The 21,782-nt window shown below is 41.5% G+C and overlaps 1 protein-coding gene across 1 annotated transcript in view; it reads left to right on the top strand.

Moving 5' to 3' along the window:
* Positions 1 to 1,717: 1,717 nt before the first annotated feature.
* CD226 (CD226 molecule) overlaps positions 1,718 to 21,782 on the top strand; it is a gene marked incomplete at its 3' end in the record, with an annotated part of 45,882 nt that continues 25,817 nt past the window's right edge. The window contains exons 1-2 of the mRNA XM_084621388.1: positions 1,718 to 1,808; positions 2,094 to 2,423. Coding sequence (XP_084477514.1) covers positions 1,763 to 1,808; positions 2,094 to 2,423 — 376 coding nt within the window. The 5' untranslated portion in view covers positions 1,718 to 1,762. The remainder of the gene's footprint in view (positions 1,809 to 2,093; positions 2,424 to 21,782) is intronic.

Raw genomic sequence — 21,782 nt, 5'->3', positions numbered from 1 at the left:
GAATGTGATAAAAGTTGGGTACTTCTATCTGTGTGGAATTCCTACGGGAGCTCTTCTCTCTGTTGGTCACAGCCTGCCCATCCTTCATCTGCCTCCAGCCATGTAGCAAGCCACCTGGCCCTCTTGCCTCTGGTGGCAACTACCAAACCGCCTCTCTAGTGTCCATACTCTCTGGTTCCTTAGCAGACAGTTCCTTTGTTTTTTGAATCTGGAGTGGTGAAGCTTCCTGAATCTGGTCATCCAAGAATCCCTCAACTTCTCTGATGTTCCGTGATATCTGAACTGGTCTTCCAGACCACAAATCTTTTCTTCCAGCACAGTTACCAGCTTGTACTTCATACAGAGGAAATCCCTTGTGGCTTCCAGTAGGAAACAAAACATGGCACATATATTGTTTATGACAACTACGGTTCTATTGCTGGACATCACAGCATTAAGTGTAGAGCTATACCTAGAACAAAAACTCCTGTTTGCTATTCCTGTTCACTTGGTCATGAGTTTACTTGGCAAATGACTTTCACTCTTCACTCCAACCCTTCACTAACAAGGAGCGAATAACTTCTCACCAAGTTCATCTACCTCCAAGTACAGCATCCACAGGTATGCACTCTAAAACTCCCATTTGCCACTCCTGTTTGCTGTTATGGTCAAAATTTTGTGGCAAGCTGGATCTAAATTAAACTTTGGCCTAAGAAGGAGAAATGTGTAATGCCAGTAGAACGAGTCCCAACTCAGATTCCCAATTCTATATAGGTTCTTATATCACACCCCTCACTATGGTATCTGAATGTGAGGAGGCCACTTGCTAGCCTATAGCCCATAGTATTAAAATCAAGTCCCAATCCTTAAACAAGATGCGGAATGAGCATTTCAACTAATCAGGTGTTGCCCTTTCTCTGTTCTGCCATATATTTTTGAGTAGAAAACAAGTGAAACCACTGGGATTCAAGATATATCTATAGATCAGTTCTGTGACAGTCACAGGACCACTTATACTCAAGGGTAGTCTGTGGCATTGCTTTCCAGTTTAAACTACTGTAGAATGAAACCATGGAAATTCAGTTTTCTTTGGATACAAGAGGAATTTTATTAGCCTGCACAGATGAAAACTAAGGATCCCTATATCAGTGGCTCTCAATCAGGGGCACGCGAACCCCTGGGAGTACACAGAGGTCTTCTAAGGGGTACATCAACTTATCTAGCTATTTCCCTAGTTTTACCAGCAGGCTACTGACATGTAAGTACAATATTTATATTTCAATTGATTTATTTTATAACATGGTAAAAATGAGCAAGTTAGCAATATTTCAGTAATAGTGTGCTGTGGAACTTTTGTGTATTTATGTCTGGTTTTGTAAGCAAGTAATTTTTAAGTGAGGTGAAACTTGGAGGTTTTTATGTAAGAAAATCAGACTCCTGAAAGGGATAGAGTAATCTGGAAAGGTTGGGAGCCACTGCTCTAGATCACCCAAACATCATCATCCACATTTTTAAAGTTCTCTTGGGATTGGGAAGCTTTTGTTTCAGTGAATTTTGACAGACATTTAGTGCATCTGATGTGAATAGCTGAACTATACGGTGAACCTGATTGCCTATAGATGGAGCTATTGTTTATGTGAAAGTAAAAGCACATTGTTTCTTTCTAGTGTCTCATTTCAAAAGTAAAGACTTCAGTGATAACAGTCGATTAGGAAATAGCATATTGTGAAGGGAGTCTGAATAAAGCTGTATCACATAGTAATCTACTCTAGTGTTCTCAGAGATGGACTATCTTGCCTGCCTTATTGTTGTTCTCCAGTTATATGAAAGTAAGATTGCTTTCTTTTTCGTTGTTAATATATGTTCTTTTTTTCTTGAATGACAGATATAATCAGAATTCATCAGTATTTATGTGTGGCTTAAATAGTTTTTCTGAATGCCTTAAAAGTTAACGGTTATAAGTAATAACACCCATAAGGATTTTGCTGGGCCTGTTTTTGTGCTGCCAGGCTTTTCAACATCTCAAATATTTTGCTTGATCTTAGGATGTTAGCTCGCTAGTTGTATTAAACTTTGAAACTACAATTAGTGCTAACGCTGTGTATGTGTTTCAGCCATGGGGGAAGGAAGATTTGTGGATGCAACTGTAAAACTCACCAATAATATGAATCTGGAATGCATCTATCCAAAGACAGCTGGTATAACCCAGATGTCCTGGGTTAAGAGTATTGCAACTGGCAAAGAAACTATTGCTGTCTCCCACCCATTGTACGGTGTGCATATTGAAGACAAATATAAAGACAGAGTTCGCTTTATAAATGCTTCCTCAAGAGACAGGTCCCTAAATTTCATCAAGACCACTGAAGCAGACGTGGGCTTGTATTTATGCTCCATAACTTTCTCAGACGGAGTTTGGGAAAAGGTGGTACAGGTTATCCAATCAGGTAAGTGAAACCTTTGCTATTTTATAAATTGCTGGTAAATGCAAATATATACAAAGTTAGGAAAGATCTGGGCTCTCCTTTTGGTAACAGAATTTGGTGGATGATTCAGTTGCTCTGCTATGTGGAAATGGAGTAATTTGGAGATTGCTTGCTACCATTTCAGAAAATAATTACATTGCCAGGGATCCAAGTTAGGGGTGCTCAACATATATCACAAAGGAGAAGAGCTGAATGTTTGAGGGAAGACATCACAGCAGTGATACAAATTTATTTAATTGCCATGACAAGGGTTTAGCAATGACAGGGTTTTAGAGAATATTGCACATTGCAACATCAGTGAGTCATTTCCATTGGGAAATAATATCTCATGACATTGCAACCTCACTACATGTATGAAATTAGCCCTTGTCACCACCGTAGATTGTACTTTTTTGGGGTACATGCTTTTGGGTCCACACTACCTGGTCATCAGTCCTTCTGCCCCAGGATTAATTCCTTTAGAAGCTCTTCAGAAACAGAATGACAGAGTAATTAGCCATTTAGGAATGAAGAGACTACAAAAGGGAGACTGTTAGGAAAGGGTAAAAAACAAACAAAAATCCCTCTCTCCAAATGGACATTGTTTAAAGCCGGGGAGAGGAGGAAGTCATAGCCATGTTAATGAAAGTCTGTACAGGAGAGGGAAGGGGCCCATGTGGCTTCACCTATCCCTGTAGTTGCTGACTGTTCTTATTGTTTGCTTTCTCTCCTTGTCCCTGTGGGAGAGGAAAGCTGGAGGATCCTTTCCTTCTTGCTGTCCCCTGGAGGTGGGAGCAGCAAGGTAGTTGTTTGTTTGGCTCTTCTGTCAAGACTGCCAGCAGTGAGGACGCTTAGTGCCAGTTAATAACATCTATCTACTAGGAGCTGGATTACAAACATAAATTCATTTTGTGCAGGCTATTGAACAGCTTTGAGAAGATAATACATTTTGGTCACTACTCAACCTGGGCTACATTTGAACTGCTGACCAGTGAAAGTCTGTGTCCTGTTCCAGACCGTTAGAGCTACTGTGGTAAAATTTGACTCTTCGTATCTCCATTTAAAATTTTTTTTTTTTTGGTATTTCCCTCTCAGGCAATGATGAGCTGAAAGGAGAATTTAGCCTCTAACAGTTGGAATCCAGTAGCTGCTAATGGGACACTTCCTTTTTAAATTCCATCTTCCTTTCCTGCACTCTGTCCTCTATCCTTCATTTATTTCAGTATCCTTATACGTATAAGTTGCAGTTGTAGTCAGAGTTAGCTGTATAAAAATGATATTTGGGGGATCCATATTGTCCCACGGTGAATATTCTTTCACGTTAATCCCAGGTCAAATATGAGAGAAGACTTTTCTGACTTCCAGGCTCAGCCTGAGATCTAAACGCCTGTATTCTCTCTACCTCTCGCCTTTCCTCCAGAATTAAGATGTTGCACTTGGGTTTAAGATGACACTTTTGTTGAGGTGGAATCCAGGTCATCCTTCCCTACCTATCTTAGCTCTGTCAATTGTAAAAACTTCTCTTTGTCAGCATAGTGACCAGATGTGGGGAATGAGAAGATGCTGTTTTTACACAGTTACTTTCCTGACTAAAACAACACTTTTAAAACTTGCTAATTCTGTTTCTTTCCCCCCTGCCCCACAAGTTGTTTTAGCTAGAGCAGAAATTCTGGGATGGAAATGACTATACCTGTTATGTAGCCATCAATCAGTCTACCAGGTGAGGGGAGCATTTTTTCCCCTGAAACAAGTATGGGGATTGTGTTAGCAAGAGGGAAGATTTCCTAAGGGCCATAGGGACCAAATGCTAATTTGAGCCTTTGAAAATCTTCTCTAAAGCCACAGAACTTTTAATATGGTTTATATCACTCAGCCTAGAGATTGTTTCTAAAGGCTAAACCAAACAATTAAGTCCCCTAAAAATAGTAAATATTTTCAGTTTTAAAAGTGATTTTAAATAATATCTGACTGGTACATTTGACTTTCCTAATCCTATTCTTTTAATTAATTGAAACACAGGAGGTTTAAAAAGAATTGTAATAGAAACCAAAGAGCAGTGGAAGGAAAGTTTGTGGTCTCTACTCTTTCCTTTGGTGAAATGTCAATATGAAAATATCAGTGATGACACCAGCAAACAGCAGGGAAGGCTTCATTAGCTGCACCTTGCACCTGTAACAGTCAGTCATTGATAAATCCAGGGTGGAGCTCCATACTTACCCTCTCCAATGGTTTCCTTCAGTGATATCCCTGAGTAGCGGCTTTTTTGTTCTATTTCTCTTGTTAGATTAGGGGTCTTTACTGATCTTCTAAAGAGACCAAAATGCAAAGTTAAAAGGTTCTGGAGGGAAAGACAATCCTTCTTTGCTTGAAGGATAAGAGGGAAGATTTCCTAAGGGCCATAGGGACCAAATGCTAATTTGAGCCTTTGAAAATCTTCTCTAAAGCCACAGAACTTTTAATATGGTTTATATCACTCAGCCTAGAGATTGTTTCTAAAGGCTAAACCAAACAATTAAGTCCCCTAAAAATAGTAAATATTTTCAGTTTTAAAAGTGATTTTAAATAATATCTGACTGGTACATTTGACTTTCCTAATCCTATTCTTTTAATTAATTGAAACACAGGAGGTTTAAAAAGAATTGTAATAGAAACCAAAGAGCAGTGGAAGGAAAGTTTGTGGTCTCTACTCTTTCCTTTGGTGAAATGTCAATATGAAAATATCAGTGATGACACCAGCAAACACCTGAACATTTTTTTTTATTAACTTCTTGTGATACTATTTGCAGAGCTTAGGAAGTGTTTTTTACACGCCATCTATCCCAGTATTTCATTTAGCAAGTTGTGAGGCACAGATATGTAACCCTAACTCCAGCACATTGGCTAGCAGTGCCATTTACAGAGAGACCAATGGGTCAGTGGCCTATATCTGTATTCAGTTCTTGCATCCCACACACACTGACCCACCACCTCTAACAAATAAAAAGCCAAAACCAAACAGAAGTCTAGCTGAGACTTGTTGGACTTACACCCTGACAGACTAAAGACTACAAGAGTCAGAAGCTCTTCCTTGTAACTTTTTACCTGTCTCCAAGCGCTGGTTCAGCTGGCACTGCCTAAAGTAGCTACCATGCCCTAAACCCAGAACAAGCACCGAGTGAGTCATGGAGAGTTTTCAGTTTGTGATGGTGTAGCATGGAATTAATGAATTTGGGAGATCCTGCACCTAAATAGCACAATGTTCAGGGCCTGAATTGGAAAGAAAATGGTGCTTTTGGTTAAGGGGGGACTTATTACAGTCAATAAGTACCTACATGGGAAACACACATTTGACAATGGGCTCTTCCATCTAGCAGAGGCAAGTATAATGGCTGGCAGTTAACCACTGGAACAACTTACCGAGGATCATGACTGGATGATCACAGCCTTCTGGTCTTGGAAGCTATTAATGGGCTTCAGCTACTTGAGATGCAATGTACAATACACAGTGCAGATGTTCAAAACATGATCATAGGTACCTTGGCTTGGTTCCCTCTCAGTGATATTCAAATACACCCCGGGATAGTGCCAGATTGAAGCATAGGCAAAAATCTTGGTGCACCTAAGAGGCTGGCATGAGCCGTGTGATGATGTCAAAATCTAAGTTTTCACTTCAGGGGAAAAGAAAAAGATTTCTAGGCCTTGAATTGCAAAGAGAGGTTTGAAAACTTGAAAAGATACAGTGCTGTCTGCCTGCAGACAGTGTTCAGCAGAGGGAGGACCAGCAGTTGTTAATCAGAGAGAAAGCCACCTGGCCTCAGGCTCATACTCCTGACCAGGTTAGGCCCTCACGACTCTGGGAAAGGGAAAAGGTGCATGGATAGTCAGTGAGGAGGCATGGTTGTCCTGTTGGGCTATGTGGAATCCACCCCTTGGTAGGGCTCAGATGTCCCACTAGCTTCCACTTCATAGCCATGAGAGTTCAAAGCTTACTTTAAAACAAAAAAAAGTAAAGAACAACATGGCTGTCTCAAGAAAAAAGGGAAAAGGTTGGTGACCCTTTGTGACCAATCCCAATTTGAGCTCTGAGCAAGTCTACCCTTTCTTGACAGGGATTTCCCATAAAATCTAAAAAATTAAAAGTGGAAGAGACCTATAGGTCCTTTGCTCCATCACTCTGCCCTTTCAGGATTGTGCCCAGATCTGTATTTTTGAGTGCTTTGGCCAGTCTAACTTAAAATTCCTCAAGAAACAAGGCTTCCACCTCATTCCTTTGGGAAATTAATCCACAGTGTAATATCTGCAAATGGCATCCCCTTCACATATATCAGCAAATTATAAATCCCAGTTAAAATTGCAGCCGTTGTCAGAGGTAACTATCTAAAAATGATATCATGAGGTTTGGTATGTTCAGTGTTAGGGATTCCCCACCCCCCCCACACACACATTTTAGTGCTTTTAAAAAAAATTCTTCAGATGTTCTCTTTAATCTGCCAAGAGAGAGAATAAATGTCACATAGAAATAACATTTTTTTTTCATTTAGAAAAATTAAGCCTGGGAATAAGAACAATTGTGTGAATTATTTGCTTCCCTAAAGGTGTATGTAAACATCGGTCTAAATGGAATGAACTGCCTTACCACTGGAGTCTATGCCTTATAACTTTATTCTACCACATGCATTAAACAATTAAAAATAAGATAGTTAAAAAAAATAGATAAAAGATATCTATCACAGCAAGATCATAGCAGAACATTTTCTGTCAGTTATATCTAATTTTATAGATATAAATATATACAATCCTGGAGTTAATGAAGGTAGGATGATCTGGCAAATAAAGCACTGAACTATAATTCAGGAGACCTGAGTTTTAGTCCCAGCTCTGCCACTGACCAGCAGTATACGATCTTGAGCAAGTCACTTCCCCTCTTGCTTTTAGTTTCACATTGCTGTGTTAGTTTTTCTACTTTTAATATGGAGATAGTCACATTTGACTTTTTTTCTAAAATGCTTTGAGATTTATGGATGAAAAGTGCGATATGAGAGCAAAGTATTATAGTTCCCTCTGTTTTGCTTCATGTCCTGCAGCATAAATTCCATTATCAAGTAACTCTGAGTACCTGTAAAAAGATAGCTGTTATTGAGGCAGTATTCTTTTATTCACAAATCTGGCCAATATATCAGAAGGTTTCAGAGTAACAGCCGTGTTAGTCTGTATTCGCAAAAAGAAAAGGAGGACTTGTGGCACCTTAGAGACTAACCAATTTATTTGAGCATAAGCTTTCGTGAGCTACAGCTCACTTCATCGGAATGCATTCATCTGTAGCTCACGAAAACTTATGCCCAAATAAATTGGTTAGTCTCTAAGGTGCCACAAGTACTCCTTTTCTTATATCAGAAGGGTCACTTTAGTAGACATTTGAGGCTGTTTTTGAGTAACAGTGACTTCAAGAGTTAAGATTTTTGTTAAAATTTGTATTTTACTGACTTTTAATGGACATTACTTTTCCAAAAGGCTTAGTTTCTTTGTTCAGTTGGGTATTTTGAAGTTATTTTATACATTATCTGCAGACATTATGAACCTCACTTCTTCTATTTGTTGGAATGACAGATCTGGGATTTTGCAATAAGCTCCATCTTTATGAAATACAGTGAACTGAATGAGATCTGAAGTTTTACCCAAAAAATATTTTAAATTCTTTTTTTTTCCCTTTCAAAAGCTGTACTTTCTATCATTTTGTTAGGCATACTCTACATGCAAAGTTTCATCAGTTAAACTAAAGGTGTGATTTTTATACTAATTTTATTTAAACCACTATAACTTTTTCTGTGTGGGAACTCTTAGATCAGTGTAAACTTGGCTTATATCAGTTCAGCTTGCAGTGGTAAACTTACAGGCACAAGCTAAACTATATAGCCAGTTTTAAACCAATGTAAGGGGTCCACAGAGTTTTGTTTTTTAACTAATTTATCTAAATCAGATTTTAAACTTGCACAACTGCTGTGCACAGATAAGCCCTAAGTGTCTTGGATCATTCTTTATAATAAAAAAAATATCAACAGTACTCCATTCAGACAATTCTCAGGCACCGTAGTGCATCACTTAATTTCCAGATTAGTTAGAATGGAATAGAAGTGTTCTACAGAAACTGTAGACATAATTAAAATCACACATAGTCTAAGTTCTATTTGCAGATTGTGAACAACTGTTAGGCTAGTACTGAGCCAGCATTACACTAACAGTATTGGATATGGATTCCTTTCCTTGCTGTTATCTCTACCATTGTTGGTGGAGCTGGTTAGGAATTTTTTGGAAAAAAAAATTCTGTTGGGAAATGCCGATTCATTGAAACTGAAACTTTTCATGGAAACTTATCAGTTCTCCCCCAAATTTTAAAAATTTCATCAGGAAGGTTGTTCAGATCCAGGATTGGGAGGTATGGGAATGGGGTGAGGAGGCCAGGAGAAAGAGAGACCCATCCTAGAATAGCCAGTAGTTAGTTAGCATTAGGACACTCACCTGGAATGTGATGGCAATACTGTTTTAGACTTGGTTTTGGTAAGTAGTGAGGACATTAAGAAAGAGCTAGTTGTAGAAAATAACCTTGAATCACCAATTGATATAGCTATGAAAAAGGCAAGTGTGAGGTGAGGTCTGTCCAGCAGAGAGAGGGGGAAAGTAGTAATACCTTTGAACATGGCATCTGGAATACTGTGTATGGTTCTGGGTCAGCCATGTTCAAGAAAGAGGAATTCAAATGGGAACAGGTACAGAAAAAGGCTGTACCAGGATGATCAGGAGAATGGGGAGTCTGTCTTACAAGGGAAGACTAAAAGAGCTTGGCTTGTTTAGTTTAGCAAAACTAAGGCTGAGAAGGGGATATTATTACTCTCTATAAATATATTGGGGAGGGAGGTAAAGGACAACCTAAAGAACAATTTTTGCACAACACTAAATGCATATACATTTGTTATGAGTACCTTTTGAAAATAGAAGGTTTCTAACCATGAGAGGTGGGAGGTTCTAGAATTACCTCCCAATAGTGTTAGTGGGGGCAAACAAACTAGCTAGTTTTAAGATGGAGCTTGATAAATTTTATGAATGGGATGACATGATGGGGTTGCTTATCATAGCAGCGGGACTGGAGTCGATGACCCAGGAAGTCCCATCCAGGTCTGTGTGCCTATGGATGTGGGAAACTCTGGTTCAAGTCCCTGCTCTGCCAGGTCTGGAATAAAAACACATATATGTGTGATATAGAATCCTCGATTTTCTAGTCAGCCCTATCTTATACTCCGTAGAGGCCTTGAGCTGGATTATCCTCTACCTTGCACCTTGGATAGTAGGTTAACATCCAAGCAAAGTGAGAACAAAGTCAGGGTAAATTGCTAACATTCTGATTTGGTGGCATTTTACATCCACTTTGCACCGGTATAAATGATAATGCAAGGCTCAAGGCAGGACTCCTGAGGATTGTCATTGAGTAAATATGGCAACAAGTAGCTAATCTGTTGATTGTCCACATTCACTTTAGTTGTATTTGTTGAAATACTTAAGCACCAAATATAACTACTGGCATTTTTAGTGAAAACACCAAATATGTTGTTTAAATATGTGAGTGAAGCATCTTTAAGTGGATGAAATAGTGAATGTCTAGAATATTGCTGTAGAGACCCTGATGGTACATTCTGTCTTTATTTGATTTGATTATACAGGGCATTTGTCAAGGTTCCTCCCCCACTCTGAACTCTAGGGTACAGATGTGGGGACCTGCATGAAAAACCTCCTAAGCTTATCTTTACCAGCTTAGGTCAAAACTTCCCCAAGGTACAAAATATTACCCCTTGGACAGGCCGCTACCACCACCAAACTAATACTGGTTACTGGGGAAGAGCTGTTTGGACGCGTCCTTCCCCCCAAAATACTTCCCAAAACCTTGCACCCCACTTCCTGGACAAGGTTTGGTAAAAAGCCTCACCAATTTGTCTAGGTGACTACAGACCCAGACCCTTGGATCTTAAGAACAATGAACAATCCTCCCAACACTTGCACCCCCCCCTTCCTGGGAAATGTTGGATAAAAAGCCTCACCAATTTGCATAGGTGACCACAAACCCAAACCCTTGGATCTGAGAACAATGAAAAAGCATTCAGTGTTTTACAAGAAGACTTTTAATAAAAAATAGAAGTAAATAGAAATAAAGAAATCCCCCCTGTAAAATCAGGATGGTATATATCTTACAGGGTAATTAGATTCAAAAACATAGAGAACCCCTCTAGGCAAAACCTTAAGTTACAAAAAAGATACACAGACAGAAATAGTTATTCTATTCAGCACAATTCTTTTCTCAGCCATTTAAAGAAATCATAATCTAACACATACCTAGCTAGATTACTTACTAAAAGTTCTAAGACTCCATTCCTGTTCTGTCCCCGGCCAAGACGACTACAGACAGACACACAAACCCTTTGTTTCTCTCCCTCCTCCCAGCTTTTGAAAGTATCTTGTCTCCTCATTGGTCATTTTGGTCAGGTGCCAGCGAGGTTACCTTTAGCTTCTTAACCCTTTACAGGTGAGAGGAGCTTTCCCCTGGCTAGGAGGGATTTCAAAGGGGTTTACCCTTCCCTTTATATTTATGACACGCCCCCCAAATCTCAGCTAGGGTGAAACACTGGCTGGGATTTCTTCCTGGAGCTCTAGGAAAACAGAGTTAATAAGACACATGCATCTCTAAATATACTACCAAGTACATAAAGACTAACAATATTTTCCACATCTCAAGGACGATTTTAACCAGTTGATTCTGGGAAACTTTCACGGGAGAGTGCATCAGCCACTTTGTTAGAAGCTCCTGAGATGTGTTGGATGTCGAAATCAAAATCTTGGAGAGCTAAACTCCACCGAAGAAGTTTTCTGTTAGTTTCTTTGACGGTGTGAAGCCACTTTAGTGCAGCATGGTCGGTTTGCAGGTGGAAACGCCGTCCCCAAACATATGGGCGTAGCTTTTCCAGAGCGTAGACAATGGCATAACATTCTTTTTCAGTGACTGACCAGTTGCTTTCCCTCTCAGACAGTTTTTTGCTGAGAAACACTACAGGGTGGAATTCTTGATCAGGTCCTTTCTGCATTAAAACTGCTCCCACACCACGCTCGGATGCATCTGTGGTTACTAGGAACGGTTTGTCAAAGTCTGGGGCCCTTAGTACAGGGTCAGACATGAGTGTCGCTTTAAGCTTGTTGAAGGCCTTCTGACACTTTCCGGTCCACTGAACAGCATTTGGCTGTTTCTTTTTGGTTAGGTCTGTCAGTGGGGCAGCGATTTGGCTGTAGTGCGGTACAAATCGTCTGTAATAACCGGCCAAGCCTAAGAAGGATTGAACCTGTTTCTTTGACTTTGGGACAGGCCACTTTTGGATAGCATCCACTTTGGCCTGTAGGGGGCTGATAGTTCCTTGACCCACCTGGTGTCCAAGGTAAGTCACTCTGTTTAGGCCTATTTGACACTTCTTAGCCTTAACAGTTAGTCCTGCCTCCCTTATGCGCTCAAGGACTTTTTGTAGATGTTCCAGGTGGTCTGCCCAGGAATCCGAAAATATGGCCACATCGTCAAGGTAGGCGACTGCATATTCTCCTAATCCCGCTAGGAGACCATCTACAAGTCTTTGGAAAGTGGCGGGTGCATTTCGCAGCCCGAAAGGGAGTACATTAAATTCATACAGCCCGAGATGTGTGATGAAGGCTGACCTTTCCTTGGCAGATTCATCTAGCGGTACCTGCCAGTACCCCTTGGTTAAGTCCAAGGTAGAGATGAACTGGGCCCTTCCCAGTTTCTCTAATAGTTCATCTGTGCGTGGCATGGGATAGTTGTCTGGGCGAGTTACAGCATTTAGCTTACGGTAGTCCACGCAAAAACGTATTTCCCCATCTGGTTTGGGAACTAGAACCACTGGAGATGCCCATGCACTTTCAGAGGGGCGGATTACCCCCATCTGTAACATATCCTGGATCTCCCGTTCTATAGCAGTTTTAGCTTGAGGAGACACCCGGTAAGGTTGGACCCTAATTGGGTGAGCATTACCTGTGTCAATGGAGTGGTATGCCCGTTCAGTCAGTCCTGGGGTGGCTGAGAACGTTGGCGCGTAGCTAGTGCACAGCTCCTGGATCTGCTGTCGCTGCATACGCCCAAGGGTCATGGAGAGGTTCACCTCTTCCACACCACCAGCACATTTCCCTTCGTAGTAGACACCTTCAGGCCACTCAGCGTCGTCTCCTCCCTGGGCTGTAAACTGACAAACCTTTAATTCTCTGGAATAAAAGGGCTTTAGAGAATTAATATGATACACCTTAGGCTTTCGGTTGGAGGTGGGGAATGCTATGAGATAATTAACAGCTCCCAGGCGCTCCTGGACCACGAATGGCCCTTCCCACGATGCTTCCATTTTATGGGCCTGGAGCGCCTTTAAGACCATGACCTGGTCTCCTACTTTGAAGGAACGCTCTCTGGCATGTTTATCATACCAGGCTTTTTGCTCTTTTTGAGCATCCTGTAAGTTTTCTCTAGCAAGGGCTAAAGAGGTTCGGAGGGTGTTTTGTAGGTTGGTTATAAAGTCCAGAATGTTAGTTCCTGGAGAAGGTGTAAATCCCTCCCATTGCTGCTTCACCAACTGCAATGGCCCCTTAACCTCACGGCCATATACAAGTTCAAATGGGGAAAACCCTAAACTGGGATGTGGTACAGCTCTGTAGGCAAAGAGCAACTGCTGCAATACTAGGTCCCAATCATTGGAGTGCTCATTTACGAATTTACGTATCATGGCCCCCAAAGTTCCATTAAACTTCTCCACCATGCCATTTGTTTGATGATGGTAAGGAGTGGCAACCAAGTGATTTACCCCATGAGCTTCCCAAAGGTTTTTCATAGTTCCTGCCAGGAAATTAGTCCCTGCATCTGTGAGGATGTCGGAGGGCCAACCTACCCTGGCAAAAATGTCTGCTAGTGCCTGGCACACACTTTTAGCCCTGGTGTTGCTCAGAGCTACTGCTTCCGGCCATCGGGTGGCAAAATCCATGAAAGTCAGTATGTACTGCTTTCCTCTGGGTGTCTTTTTCGGAAAAGGACCCAGAATATCCACAGCTACTCGCTGAAATGGAACTTCAATGATGGGGAGTGGCTGGAGAGGAGCTTTGACCTGGTCTTGGGGTTTTCCCACTCTTTGGCACACCTCACAAGACTGGACATAGGTAGAAACATCCTTGCCCATTCCCTCCCAGTGGAATGACCCCCCCAAACGGTCTTTGGTCCTGTTCACCCCAGCATGGCCACTAGGGTGATCATGGGCTAAGCTCAAGAGCTTGGCCCGGTATTTAGTTGGAACTACCAACTGTCTCTGAGGATGCCAGTCTTCCTGGTGTCCCCCAGAAAGAGTTTCCTTGTATAAAAGTCCTCTTTCTACAACAAACCTGGATCGATTAGAAGAGCTGAGAGGCGGTGGGTTGCTCCGTGCCGCCGTCCAAGCTCTCTGGAGGCTTTCATCTGCTTCCTGTTCGGTCTGGAACTGTTCCCTTGATGCTGGAGACATCAGTTCCTCATGGGATTGTGGACCTAGGCTTGGTCCCTCTGGAAGCGATATAGGGGATGGAGCTGTTTCTGTTGACTGTGAACCGCTCTCCGCTGGTGTACTATGTTGGGATTCAGGCTCCGGCTGAGCCTCTTGTGTAGGGTTATCGGCTGCTGCCAGTTCAGGTTCGGTGGGGCCCTCTGGTGTTGAGGTTGCAAGTACTGGATTCAGTGCTGACACGGGGTCTGGTGTTGGTTGTTCGGCTGGTTCCGGTTCTGGGACTGGTTCCGTCTGGGTCTCTGGGACTGGATCCACTACTGCTGTTGCAGACATTGGCCTGGGGTCCAGGTCCATCACCTCTGACTGGGTCCTGATAGAAGTTTCCGGAACAGAGCTAGGCCTCACGGCTTGTTTAGCCTGGTTGCGGGTGACCATTCCCACCCTCTTGGCCTCCTTCACATGATTGGCCAAGTCTTCCCCCAACAGCATGGGGATGGGATAATCATCATAGACTGCAAAAGTCCACATTCCTGACCAGCCCTTGTACTGGACAGGCAACTTGGCTGTAGGCAAATTGAAAGAGTTGGACTTGAAGGGTTGAATCGTCACTTGGATCTCTGGGTTGATTAAATTGGGGTCCACTAAGGAAGCATGGATAGCTGACACTTGTGCTCCGGTGTCCCTCCACGCGGTGACCTTCTTCCCGCCCACACTCACAGTTTCCCTCCGCTCCAAGGGTATCTGGGAGGTATCTGGGCCTGTGGACCTCTGGTGTGATTCCGGTGCAATGAACTGTAATCTGTTGGGGTTCTTGGGGCAGTTGGCCTTTACATGCCCCAGCTCGTTACACTTAAAACATCGTCCAGCTGACGGGTCACTGGGGCGAGGAGGGTTGCTGGAGAACGGGGTGGTGGGACGATAAGGGGTCTGGAGGGTTCTTTGGGAGGTAGGTGGGGCTTTGGGCGGCCCCCGGTAATAGGGTGTGGTCTGGGGTGGTCCCTTCTGGTCTCCGCTCCAACTGCGACCAGTTTTCTTCTTCTCTGCCACCTCCACCCATCTGGCTCCAATCTCTCCTGCCTCAATTACAGTTTTGGGTTTCCCATCTAGGATGTATCTTTCTATTTCCTCAGGAACACCCTCTAAGAATTGTTCCATTTGCATTAGGAAGGGCAAATTTACTGGAGATTCAACACTTGCTCCTGATATCCAGGCATCCCAATGTTTTACAATGTGGTAGGCATGTCGGGTAAATGACATGTCTGGTTTCCACCTTAGGGCTCTGAACCTCCGACGAGACTGCTCGGGTGTTATCCCCATTCTGACTCTCGCCTTGGATTTAAACAGTTCATACTTGTTCATGTGTTCTTTAGGCATTTCAGCTGCCACCTCAGCTAAGGGTCCACTGAGCTGCGGCCTCAGCTCTACCATGTATTGGTCAGTAGAGATGTTGTACCCAAGGCAGGCCCTTTCGAAGTTTTCTAAGAAGGCCTCAGTATCATCACCTGCCTTGTAGGTGGGGAACTTTCTGGGATGGGAAGTGGTACCTGGAGAAGGATTGCTAGGGTTTGTTGGTATATTCTGCTGGGCCTTTATCCTCTCCATCTCCTCCACATGCTTCCTCTCTTTTTCCTTCTCCTCCTCCTTCAGCCGCATGAGTTCTATCTGTCTTTCATGTTCCCTTTGTTTTTCCTCAGCCTGAAATTTGGCTAATTCCAGCTGTAGTCGAGCTGAGGATTTGGCCATTCTAACCTCTCTGTTTTTAACTAACTTTACACCCGAGGTTTAGAAATAAACAAACAAAACTTGGCTGTAAAATTTTGCTGTGCTGGAATAGAGTACCTATTCTCTGATAGTGATTGTCAGCCTACAGAAAAAGACAATTCCCTTGTCTCTGCTCTGGGCCCAAATTAAAGCAAAAAACCTCCAACTACTTGGAAAACTGCTTACCCAGCCCAAAGAAAAAAAAAAATTTCTTTTCAAACCTGTGCTCCTTGTAAAACAAAAAAAAAAATCAAAATCCTAAAAAAAAACCCTGCCACTTTTGTCTCCAGGCAAATGGGTAGAGCACACACCCCCTATTTACTTTTAGGAAGAAAAGAAAAAAAAAAACCTCTGGGTTGGAAGACTGTGAATTTCCCTGCAGGAGTTAAGTACCCTGCCTCCAGGCAAGAAAACCTGCAATTCACAAGATAATCCCCTTTTGTCTCTGCTTGGCCACAAAGCAGAGAGAAACCAAGCTGCTTTCAGTTTCAAAGCTGCCTTCTGGACTTCCTAAAAATTCCTTTTTAAAATCTGTATTTCTAGTTCAAAAAATCTCAACTGGATCTCAAAATGATTTCAGGTTAATCCCACCACTGTGCCACCATGTCAAGGTTCCTCCCCCACTCTGAACTCTAGGGTACAGATGTGGGGACCTGCATGAAAAACCTCCTAAGCTTATCTTTACCAGCTTAGGTCAAAACTTCCCCAAGGTACAAAATATTACCCCTTGGACAGGCCGCTACCACCACCAAACTAATACTGGTTACTGGGGAAGAGCTGTTTGGACGCGTCCTTCCCCCCAAAATACTTCCCAAAACCTTGCACCCCACTTCCTGGACAAGGTTTGGTAAAAAGCCTCACCAATTTGTCTAGGTGACTACAGACCCAGACCCTTGGATCTTAAGAACAATGAACAATCCTCCCAACACTTGCACCCCCCCCTTCCTGGGAAATGTTGGATAAAAAGCCTCACCAATTTGCATAGGTGACCACAAACCCAAACCCTTGGATCTGAGAACAATGAAAAAGCATTCAGTGTTTTACAAGAAGACTTTTAATAAAAAATAGAAGTAAATAGAAATAAAGAAATCCCCCCTGTAAAATCAGGATGGTATATATCTTACAGGGTAATTAGATTCAAAAACATAGAGAACCCCTCTAGGCAAAACCTTAAGTTACAAAAAAGATACACAGACAGAAATAGTTATTCTATTCAGCACAATTCTTTTCTCAGCCATTTAAAGAAATCATAATCTAACACATACCTAGCTAGATTACTTACTAAAAGTTCTAAGACTCCATTCCTGTTCTGTCCCCGGCCAAGACGACTACAGACAGACACACAAACCCTTTGTTTCTCTCCCTCCTCCCAGCTTTTGAAAGTATCTTGTCTCCTCATTGGTCATTTTGGTCAGGTGCCAGCGAGGTTACCTTTAGCTTCTTAACCCTTTACAGGTGAGAGGAGCTTTCCCCTGGCCAGGAGGGATTTCAAAGGGGTTTACCCTTCCCTTTATATTTATGACAGCATTTGAAAATTCTAGTGTCCACCAGGAAAACGTTTGCCAGCTCTGTGTTATTTTTGTGATAGTGTGTCTTGCTGTGGTCTGAGAGTACACCAAGCTGTTTAGAGAAGTTCTTTAAGGGCCTTTTTAGTAGTATTCCTGTCTTGTGTGAACCGCAACCACTTCCTATTACCCCAAAAAAACCACAAAGAAAGCTCCGTTAATATGCCACAAATTGAGCTGAATGTAGGGAGTTTGCCTGTCCCATATAGCTATGTTTCAGGCGTTCTTCCTGCAGCATACTCAGCACTGTACATGTTTGCACTCTGTTCATGTTTGGGAGGTTTTTTTTAGGACCATAAAGGCTAGAACTGCCCCAACCACCCTAAATGGAAGCTTAAATTCTGCAGATGCTGCTGAATTTCACTGGGAGAATGCACTTTGACCCCTGCCAGGTCTACGACCGATTGCTGGATATTCTGAAGTCAGTAGATGAGCTGATAAGGGATATGAAGTTTGGTATATCTACACTTGTAAAATGTAACTCAAGAGGTCACAGAGTAATTTTTGCTATTACATAAATGATAATGATTAAAAACTAACAAAATCCTCATCCAAAAGACTTAATTAAGCTAAAGTTTAGATTGTAAACACCTAGGAGTTCTGGAAGGAAAGAAAAATTTAGACCATTTAAATAAAAAAACAAAATAAAGACAAGAAATTCTAAGACAATGATAAACTGAAAAGAATCAACAAAATCAAGCATCTGAAAGTATGGAAAATAGACAGTTAAGATACCACAAACAACCATTTATATGTCACTATACTGTTGCCAACCCACCACTCAAAATGATGAGATAATCATGCCTACACGCTGCATCTTCCACACAAAAGTATGAGGCACCTACTCCCATTCTCTCACCTGGAACGCACCATACTCATGTTCACACCACAAAACTCCTACATTGCATCGCCTACGCAACTGCAGACTATCCTCTTATTCACCTCTTCTTGAGAAATGGCAACATCAACGTCTTGTTTCGTGTGCTACACATACACACAAAGACCTGTCCAATGTCATACTGCTTTTCTCATACAGTTGTCATTGTGGAAATGTTACAGAGTCTGAATCCTGTATATCTAATTTACCCATCTACGTGTACTTAGGAGTTTTTTATGTTGTACTTATCAGTATGGTATCTAAAATAGCACAAGAGCCCAGAAAAAAAAATTCTTTCTCTCTAATCCTTCAGACAAAAGAACATGGATTTGTGCACTTGATTATTTATTTTAAGGGCATTTATTTTTGTGGGTGGAAGTTACTGAAACAGTAGGTTCTACCATCTGATCTGAATGACAGCTGGCTTGGGCTCAGCCTGATCATTCCTGATATACTAGCACCAAAAGTGTTCTGTTCCCAGTGTTGTGTTATTCCTGGGGAGAGCAAGGCATTCGCTGAGGTACTGCTTACCTAGGTTCCAGTGTAACAAGTCTTTTGTAGATTAGGACCAAGCCTTTTAAAATTCTTTTTTTGGAAGAGTCCTGGGAGCCTGTGTCATTTAGAAAGCACAGGTGCTCGATGCCTATGTCAGCCTTTGTTGCTAACGACTTGAGCTGCTGTGAGGTGTACTCACTCCAGTTTTTTTGTCTTGATTGACTCTAAACTCAGGTAAGAGTGAGTTAGAGTAGTTCTGTCTGAAGATGATGGAAACAGGAATGACTGTGGAGACATTAGCAATGACTGTGGCACAGCCTTCTGGCTAAGAGAAGGTGAAAAAAGATTCGCTTTTCATTGGCAGCCGGAGTTTCCTCAGTGGCCAGGCTCACTGCAGGTCCAGATGGCTTGCTTGCCTTTCGTCATGTGGTTTGCTCTTTACACAACAAATCTGATAAGACAGAACTCTATGGGCATAGTGGAGTTCAAGTATATTTACTGAATATAAGCAGTGTGCAGGGCCTTTCTAACTGTATACACTGCTCTAGTTCTCTGGTTGGGTTCTTGGGGTTTCTAAAACATAGAAAACATGGTTAGCACCACTAAAGTATTCAAGGTATTTGAAGGGATAGTAGTCGATTCCTATACACTACGCCTTTGTTATTAATCTATGTATATCCTATTACTTAAACAACGTGGGCTTCTTAAAATCTGCAGTCGAGGGAAGAGTTTATAACTTAACTGTCAAGGCATACAAGGTTTAAAATGAAAACTAGTGGTAAAACCAGAGACATCCTTTTATGGTGTGTGTGCAGAGCAATGGTACATAGTGATAGAATTAAAGTTGCTTGGGGAACTTTCATTGCTTATTTCAAAATATTGTTTGTACGGAAAGTTTAACCAAGAATTCCCAGTTTCTTTTCTTGCATTTAGAAGGTAAAACAGAATCATTGCTCCTTTCCCCAAAGCACTCTTATTTTATGCTTTGAACTGAAAATGGAATATTCTGTTTATGCCCAGAGTTACTTTAAAATCTCATGATGTGAATTCTGTATGTCACCTGTTATGTCTTGGAAAAAGTTTATTTGAGTGCTCTCTCTGAAAGAGAGTAATGCAAACAGAAATAGTTTTTAATTTGTGACTAAATTTGTGCTTCAAACAATCAATGACAATAGATTGTTTGTCCCAGGGGGATACATTTCCGGATCAATGCTAAATATGAGAGGAAGTTTATTAATAGTGTTTCAATGCCAGATGCACCTATTAAGTATTATCACATTTTAAAGAGTGGTATGCTCTGCTCTGTGATAGCAGAGAGAGAGAGCAATTGTTCTTAACTAGTGCAATTATACACTGACACTAAGCACTACCTTCTAGATTACTGTTCTTATGTTTGCTTAAAGCAGTACATGATATATATTCTTTACAATGTCCTTATTCACCTTAAATAACATTTTTTCAGCTTATCTGTGCCTTACTATGGAATGAGGTTCATAGATTTGTAGTGAAAAATTATCAGCCACTTTCAGTAGCTGGAAAGCAGAGATGATCCTGAGGGGCCTTCTCTCCTTATCTCTCTCATAGATGTGAGCTCCCAAGGGTAAAGGACAGTGTGTGTCTTCTACAGTGCCAAGCATGTTAACAATTAATAAAAAAGAAGGAAGCGGCTCAGACCAAACGAGGCTGCCCTTCCTAGAGATCTGGTTGTTAATGACTTCCTTTTTGCTGCTTGTTTTCTGGGGGTGGGGGGTGCTACAGACTGAAAGTACACCATTTCCCTTCAGTAGAGGAGGTGGGGGAAAAGAAACAGGTGGAACGAACCCATTTCTCCTCTTAAGAAGAGGCTCAGATTGTGAGGAATACCCTTTTCGTCCTCTTTTTGCAGGCAGGAGACGTCTAGGGCTAAAATAAGCTGTGAGATCCATCACTCTTCTATTCCGATACTTTTGTCTACATACAGACTTGCACTGATTTAATTAAACAAATTTCAGGTTAAACTAGTACAAAAGGCTATGTGGAGGGATTTAGTTGTGGAAGAATATGTCCTCCCCTGGCATGCTCAGGTAAAAGGGTTCATTCAAGGGGGAAAGGAATGGAACATACATAGGAGGCAAGATATCCTATAGTGAGCAAAGTGTGCGAGACAGGTAATTTGGATGAGTCTTTCCAATGATGGAAAATATTTTTTGTAATGGCAACTGAAATAAAGTTTATTTATAATTTATATATATAAAATAATGTATTCCTCTTTGTGAAAGTGTATTGTTGTTGTTTTCTAGAAATCCTGAATACAGTAGTTTGCACAATTTTTTATTGTGCAGTGAGGGAGAGTCCTTTCATCTCCAGGCTTTTGGTTTTCATGTGCCGTTCAGAAATCATTGTGCTGGAGTCTTTACAGAAAATCTCCGTGGCACCCTAAGTGGGACATCTTTTTCTAATTATAATAACATTGCCAACTCTGATCCTTCTCTTGAAGAGAAGGATCAATGTCCCAGATACTTGTGCCCGGCTGGAGACCAAATGTCCTGCTATAAAGGATGAAAATAGGCAATCACTTTGGAAAATATATGGAAAAGCAATGTAGCTAGACACCTTGCAAATATGACAGTATCTTGGTAGATTCCTTAATTAGATCAGTTCTTAACTCTAGCTGTAATATTATTGGTGCATCTACACAGGAACGTGGTAGAAATTATTTTCACATTTTTAAATGAAAATGTAAAGCGTAGCACAGGAGAACTTTGCATGATCATATACATAGTGTAGGGAAATTGCCATTAGGAAACTTGAAGGTTTTCAGCCCTGAAGTTCTCTCAATCTCTAGGTAGACACGAAATGACAGTCGGAACTGGAGAAAGCAGTGGCAAGATTGCCTAGATGATAAAAGGTCATGTAGTTTCTTTATGTATTAGTTCCACTTTTTAAAACTGATTTATAAAAAACCCTCAATATTTATTCATTAGGAACAACAGCATATGGAAGATTGGTTGAAAGAAGGGATATTTGGAAGAAGAAAATGGGATGTTATTGTTACAGGTATTAGGATATAAGACCTCAGATAACCAGGCTCAATTAGCTTATTTAACAAAGTATTAGAAAGAACAACACA

The sequence above is a fragment of the Lepidochelys olivacea genome, assembly GCF_965140295.1.
Source record: "Lepidochelys olivacea isolate rLepOli2 genome assembly, chromosome: 2".
Taxonomy (NCBI): Eukaryota; Metazoa; Chordata; order Testudines; family Cheloniidae; genus Lepidochelys; species Lepidochelys olivacea.
The sequence above is the reverse complement of the archived record's forward strand: the minus strand, read 5'-3'. Positions and strand labels throughout refer to the sequence as shown.